Here is a 7,500-nt window from a genome sequence, read left to right as displayed (position 1 = left end):
GCCTCTTGCTTGTCTTCCTCAACCTGCCCATACTTGGGCTGTCGGCTTGATGAGCTATTATATGTATAGTTTTGTTCTTTTTCTTTCTGTCACTAAACCGCTTGATAGCACAAACGTGTGCGACCAATGCTGAAACCGTACTGTGGACTGGTTTGGAGAGTATATGCTATGTTTAAGTAAAATTAGACAACGATTTTTTTGATAATACAGAAAGAGAGGTTCTTTGGGAGTCAACCTTTTTATTCTACCGGAGTAAGTATTTCTTCGTTACTCCATGAATATTAAGAAGTATTTGTGCCATGTTTCACTCAAATTGGAAGCCATTTGGAGTTTCAGCTCAAGTCGATTCATCATTATGCTCCTTCCACTTAATGAGATAGAGATGGTGCGCTCCCCAAGGAAGTTGTTTCATCCATTTAGAGTATTTTTTTCCGTAAATTTTATTATCGCGAGATAAGCTTTATTTTTTTATCATATTAACCTTCACCGAGGTCGGTCAATATGATCGAGTGATACTAATCCCTCTAGTATATGACAGCTATCACCCATAAACTTTTCTGTTGTTTTTGTACAGTTGTTGTGCACTTATTAGAGATGCATTCTTTCTTGCATTCTTTCACACATTGTTTCAAACAGTTTTACAGTTGCACAACAGTTTGAAGATGGAGCACTGAACCGTCTTAATTTGTAGGGCGTGATAAACTATTCCATCACTCATGTAAACAAGTGGTGACGCAACAGTGTTTTCTCGTGAAAAAAGTCTTGTCGCGTATAACTACTCCCATCAAGTATTTTAATTCCTTGTGCTATACAAGTTAGAGAACTCGATGTGCTATTAGACCAGAAGTTAGTCTGAACGAAGGATTTGAACTAGATAATTTCTAAGGTTCTTCGTTCTCTAGGTTTTTTTATGAGAGTTGCCAAGAGTTTTTGATACATTCATTTACCCACATTACAATGTTTGACCCACATTACAATTTGCTAGTGTTATAGGTCTCCCATTCACAAACACAGCATGAGAAGTGTTCATCAAGAAAGAAAACGGCTAAACATTTATTTTTAAATTGCTAAGAGGCCACTTAGACGCCCTTTCTATCTGGAGTAGAATATTTTTTTCGGCTTCATGTCGAACAATAAAACTCAGACAATTGCTTGTGTTAGACATTCTACGTAGAGCCAATCAATGAACAATTTCAAAATGCGTCTACGTTTTCTGTATAATTTGTGAACTCTGCACTCGATTGAATGTGATTTATATTTACAAAAACAAAGACAAAAAGTAGAAGCTTTTGAATCTTATTATGCACCATCATGGTTTGACCACGGTTTCTTATACAAACTCTGGCAATGCAAACATGTTTGTAATGTTATCACATATTAAGATGAGTGACGAATGAGAAATAGTAAAAGAATGAAATAATAGATGTTGCAGATCGATCGGACGTTCTATAGGAACTAGAATTGTTTGACGTTTGTAACGTTTTTATTTGCACTAGATTTCAGAAACACTAAAGCGGGAAGCTCGAAAAAAATACACAGTCTACTTTTAACCGGCTTCCTTATGTCGACATTCTACCCACGTTTCAGTATCCACCCTTATTTCTGCTTTCATTATCGCAACATGCTTGATGTTTAGTCGCTTACACTATGAATAATAGTTATAAAACTGTATTTTAATTTATGTGTATGTATTTTTTATTTTTAGCTTTTTGTTAAGTTTTAAATAATAAAAATCATTCGTATATTTCCATCACATTTTTTTAAACACAAACACATGCTAAGAAACTAACGTATATAAATTTATGTTTGTATTTATACTGAGCAAAATTGTAAAGCGAACAATGTGTAGAAAAATGGATCAACAATATACTGAATGTTTAGGATTCAAAGTTAAGTGCAATCAAATTTCATTTCAATCATTTTTCTTAAGACATTATTCATTGTCTTGTAGAGTATGCATGTGAACGAAATTGTACATAAATTTAATCAATGATTACATCTATATCTTCTTTGTCTTCAGTGTGGCTAGATTTAAGGAGTTCCGGTGCAATAGAACTCATAAGAGATGAGGTTGATGAACCAGAATGTTCTAGCTTTACATTATGGGATGCTGAGAAAATAGTGTTTTTTTTAACCATATGACGCCACTTCATACGACGGTTTTGGAACCACACTTTAACCTTAAAAAGAGAAAAATGAAACAAAAATTAAAAAAATGACGCTTTTGAAAATAGAATTATAGTAAGCATCGCCTTCTTTTTACACTTTGGTTTTGTCGTACCTGTGCATCATGTAGACCTAAATTTGCAGCTAGACGCTTGCGATCGGGTTTGGTTATATACTTTTGCTCCTGAAACGTCCTCTCGAGGCCTTTACGCTGCAAGCTGCTAAAAACGGCCCGCGACCAGGAACGTTTGCGGCGTGTTGTAGAAGTTTCCATGCCAGCTTTACCATACGATGTCGTGCTATTATTAAACCGAAGTTTGGCACTTTCTTCCATGTTCATGAGTGACTTAGGTATCAAGCTCTTATACGTGTTAACGCTACACGAATCTTCTGAATTGCATGGCCATGTTTCTAAACAAGGAATTGTGACGGTATGTGGGATCGTTGTCACTACGGCAGAATGCTGTGGCGTGAATCTACTATTTCCTAGAATAATGAAAATCAATAAACAAAAACATATATCAATATTGAACAAAAACATAAAATACTTCTTTTGTTACTGCTTTGTCTTTATCTGTTTTTATTGTTTCATACGGATCGATGTTGCAATCTTATAAATAAAAATGAATGTTTGTATGGTTATATATATATATATATATATATATATATATATATATATATATATATATATATATATCTATATATATATATATATATATATATATATATATATATATATATATATATATATATATATATATATATATATATATATATATATATTATATAATTTTGAAAATAAAAGCTCTCATTCAAGCTTTTCCTATTAGAGTTTTGGAAAATATAGTCAAGCTAACCAATCATGTCTGATTTAAATGACATGAGGCAAAATTTAAAAAAGTGCGGTTTTAAACAAATTTGTGGGAGGGCATACAACACCTAATTGGAATATTGAAAAAAAAAATGGCCGAAAAAATATCGTCTAATCTTACTACAACTTTACATGTATGCCGTAACACAGTTTATGCAAGAAGTAGCAAAGTATCATATTCTCCAATGCGGAAATAGGGGGATGTAACCTTAATTTATTGGCATGTTCAAAAATCGCCCAGCGATACAAATGCTTTATGTTTATTCTTTTAAAAGAGTTAAATTTACATTATGGACGGAAAAGGAATTGCCGTTTACAGAATAACAAAAAATCACAAAAATGCAAAGAAGTCATCGAATAGTTCAGTTTCCTGCATCTTTTCTCTCTTCTTCCATTTATTTAGACACTAAACTGCGCTTACAAGTTCAACTCATTCTCTTCCCAAGCATGTTAAAATTTAAAAGTTCAAAATATTTTTTTCCATGTTTAGATATTAATAATGCTATGCCCTTGTTCAGTAAGATTCAATTTTCAATTGTGTTGAGTTGCATTGGAAATGTGGTTGGTGTAATAAATTTAAAAATCGATTTCAGAGCGTAATGATTACGAACTCGGAATGGCGTTTTGAAAGGGAACAGCGATATAGATGAAATATAAAGGAAAATGGAAAATTGTTTCCAGGCTGCTTAATGACGAAATAAGAATAAGCTGAAACATGCTCAGGATGGAACAACATGCTACTTTTCCTCATTGGTATGTAAATAAATTGATATGACGAATTCAAGAAAAATGATAGTGAATAAAAAATGAATTTCGAAAGAGAAAGTGGAAAACTCTCGGAAATAAAAATAGGTTTTATTAATTTCATGACGTGAAAGATGCAACAGATAAGGTAGAAAATTTTTGGCAAGAGCTGCTTGATCATACGAAGCAAAGATTATGAAGAGGGTATGGTAGTTGTGAAACAACAAGAGCAGAAAAGATTTGATACACATTTTTTTCCTTGATAGCTAAGATGGTTAAAAGGTAAGATTTGTTTAAAAAGGAGTGCAGGATATTTATATATAGGTATAGCCAATTGGATAAGATGTGTCAAGAGCAACAGCGAAAGGTGAATTAAATGACATAGAAAATATTCAAAGACGAAGCTACAAATCACGTATTTAAAATGAATACAACTAAATGAAAAAAAAATACACATCAAAATTGAATTAAACAAGCATACGTAAAAATGCTCCTTTATGATTTCTGAAAATACGGCGACCCGAATGAAATCGGGTTTATCAGCTAGTCTTATAAATAAAAATGAATGTTTGTTTGGATGTATGTAGTATGTAGAGGAAACCCCATTGAAGCGCGTGCATAGGCACTTCTAGCTTCGTCTTTGAATATTTTCTATGTCATTTAATTCACCTTTCGCTGTTGCTCTTGACACATCTTATCCAATTGGCTATACCTATATATAAATATCCTGCACTCCTTTTCAAGCAAATCTTACCTTTTAACCATCTTAGCTATCAAGGAAAAAAATGTGTATCAAATCTTTTCTGCTCTTGTTGTTTCACAACTACCATACCCTCTTCATAATCTTTGCTTCGTATGATCAAGCAGTTCTTACCAAAAATTTTCTACCTTATCTGTTGCATCTTTCACGTCATGAAATTAATAAAACCTATTTTGTATGCCGAGAGTTTTCCACTTTCTCTTTCGAAAATCATTTTTTATTCACTATAATTTTTCTTGGATCCGTCATATCAATTTATTTACATACCAATGAGGAAAAGTAGCATGTTGTTCCATCCTGAGCATGTTTCAGCTTATTCTTATTTCGTCATTAAGCAGCCTGGAAACAATTTTCCATTTTCCTTTATATTTCATCTATATCGCTGTTCCCTTTCAAAACGCCATTCCGAGTTCGTAATCATTACGCTCTGAAATCGATTTTTAAATTTATTACACCAACCACATTTCCAATGCAACTCAACACAATTGAAAATTGAATCTTACTGAACAAGGGCATAGCATTATTAATATCTAAACATGGAAAAAAATATTTTGAACTTTTAAATTTTAACATGCTTGGGAAGAGAATGAGTTGAACTTGTAAGCGCAGTTTAGTGTCTAAATAAATGGAAGAAGAGAGAAAAGATGCAGGAAACTGAACTATTCGATGACGTCTTTGCATTTTTGTAATTTTTTGTTATTCTGTAAACGGCAATTCCTTTTCCGTCCATAATGTAAATTTAATTCTTTTAAAAGAATAAACAAAAAGCATTTGTATCGCTGGGCGATTTTTGAACATGCCAATAAATTAAGGTTACATCCCCCTATTTCCGAATTGGAGAATATGATACTTTGCTACTTCTTGCATAAACTGTGTTACGGCATACATGTAAAGTTGTAGTAAGATTAGACGATATTTTTTCGGCCATTTTTTTTTTCAATATTCCAATTAGGTGTTGTATGCCCTCCCACAAATTTGTTTAAAACCGCACTTTTTTAAATTTTGCCTCATGTCATTTAAATCAGACATGATTGGTTAGCTTGACTATATTTTCCAAAACTCTAATAGGAAAAGCTTGAATGAGAGCTTTTATTTTCAAAATTTTGTGTAAGAAGAATCATCCTCATCTAAATTCATCCGGACCGAGCTTTATTGTTATGACCGTATAATTTTTTTTTGGTGATACAGACAGAAGGTTCTTTGGTCATCCCCATGTGTTTTGCACATGCTCACATGAATCATTGCCACACTATGAATAATAAGAAGCATTTCTACCATGTTTCAATCGAATTGGTGGCCATATGTTTTTTTCAAATATTTTTCCGTGTTTGAAGAATGGGGAGTGACAACTATTTAGTCCTCGCTTGTAGAACTAAAATTTTGAAACTCATTGTGTTAGGTGATAAAATTGGAGTTGATTTCTACGACGTTTGTACTTCGAACAGAATATGTTATGACGAACAGATATACCAAACCGGGAAACTTATACTTCACCACATATTGTATGGAGAGTTTTAAGAAAATTATACGCAATATTTAGATAAAAGAATATTATACACTTTTCGACGGCTGGCTGTATGGAAGTCCTCCTTTACAAACCCCATACAAACCCCCCTTCAAAAAATAAATATTATCCGCTTAAAATCATAGCTGACGCCCGATTTGGCTGAAATTTGGTACATAGATGTTGCGTAACTTTAAACAAATACTGGCAAAATGTCAACCTTCTGAATGAAGAACAAAGGGAGGCTCCCATACAACACCCCCCCCCCCCCCAAACTGAAAATTATTCGCCTAAATCGGTACATGTCGTCCAAATCGATCCAAATCGAATCGGATGTCCAATTTTTCTGAAATTTGGGAAACATATTACTTTTTACATTCGGCAAAAGTATTCAAAGCTTCATCCACCCCCGTGAGATAAAAAGGAGGATCCCATACAAACTCCGTCTAACAAATCTATGATAATTACTAAACAATACGAAAAACCACCGGTTTAATTAAAACTCGGGATGCATGTATCTTTTTCAATTTTATAAAAGAATCCAAATCATTGGATACTCCGGTGGGGAACAAATGGGGGCTCCCATACAACCCCCTATCACAGAGGGCAATATTATTCACTTAAAAATACAAAACACAGATCTGGTCGAAATTTAGCACAAATGCATCTATTTATATTTTGCAAAAGAATCAAAAATTTCGGCAGCCCCGATCAAGAAAAAAGGAAGGGCTTCTATACAACCACAAAAAGGGGGCAAAAATACAACACAAAAACACAACCACAAAAAAGGGGGGCAAAATACAAATGAAGACCGAAATATCCGCAATTCGACAAACATGTTCCTTTTAACTTTTCGAGCAGAAACCTAAAGCTTCAGTTACCCCGAAGAAAAAACGGGCATCTTCTATACCATTCGCTGCCCTTATTATGAAATAATATGTAGGTCTGTTATTGGCTGTACAAAATTCAAACGATGACCAATTTGTCTGAACATGTTTTTATAAATCTGTTTGTAAAAAGCCTAACCCTCCTGCCCCTCAAAGGATAAAACAGTAGGTGGTTTTAAATACATTCCCTTTCGCAATAATTGAAAATCGTTGAATACATATGACATTGATTTAACCTAAATATTGCGTATGCATTTCTTAAAATTCTCTATACAATATGTGATGAAGTATAAGTTTCCCGGTTTGGTATATCTTTGCATCATGAAATATCACTGTGAAGTACATATGTCGTCGAAATCAACTAAAATTTTATCACTTAATTCAAAGACTTTCAAAATTCCAGTTCTACAAGCGGATAACCCTCTCCTTCTACTAAACACAGAAAAGTTATTGAAAAATATATATGGCTTCCAACATTGAATTATTGAAACTTTATTGAAATTCCATCATTGAAACACGGTACAAATGCTTCTTCCTATTCATAGTGCGACGAAAATTCATTAAAGCC

General features: G+C 33.3%; 1 protein-coding gene across 1 annotated transcript; it reads right to left on the bottom strand.

The window, feature by feature from the left end:
• Positions 1-1,982: 1,982 nt before the first annotated feature.
• LOC128729512 (homeobox protein DBX1-A-like) lies at positions 1,983-2,500 on the bottom strand. Its single transcript, XM_053823060.1, has 2 exons — positions 2,282-2,500; positions 1,983-2,180 (listed from the first exon to the last, which is right to left on the bottom strand). Exons 1-2 carry the CDS (start codon positions 2,498-2,500, stop codon positions 1,983-1,985), a joined length of 417 nt encoding a protein of 138 aa, XP_053679035.1.
• Between the last annotated feature and the right edge of the window lie 5,000 nt (positions 2,501-7,500).

The sequence above is a fragment of the Anopheles nili genome (assembly GCF_943737925.1).
Source record: "Anopheles nili chromosome X unlocalized genomic scaffold, idAnoNiliSN_F5_01 X_unloc_19, whole genome shotgun sequence".
Taxonomy (NCBI): Eukaryota; Metazoa; Arthropoda; class Insecta; order Diptera; family Culicidae; genus Anopheles; species Anopheles nili.
Note: the sequence above shows the minus strand (reverse complement) of the source record. Positions and strands in the feature narration are given on the sequence as shown.

What these genes read in the sequence shown, in the direction of transcription:
- LOC128729512 (XM_053823060.1), bottom strand. Translation starts at nt 2,500, where the DNA reads ATGGAAGAAAGTGCCAAACTTCGGTTTAATAATAGCACGACATCGTAT. An exon ending in TAGGTCTACATGATGCACAG is followed by an intron (nt 2,181 to 2,281) that starts GTACGACAAAAC and finishes TCTCTTTTTAAG; the next exon opens with GTTAAAGTGTGGTTCCAAAA.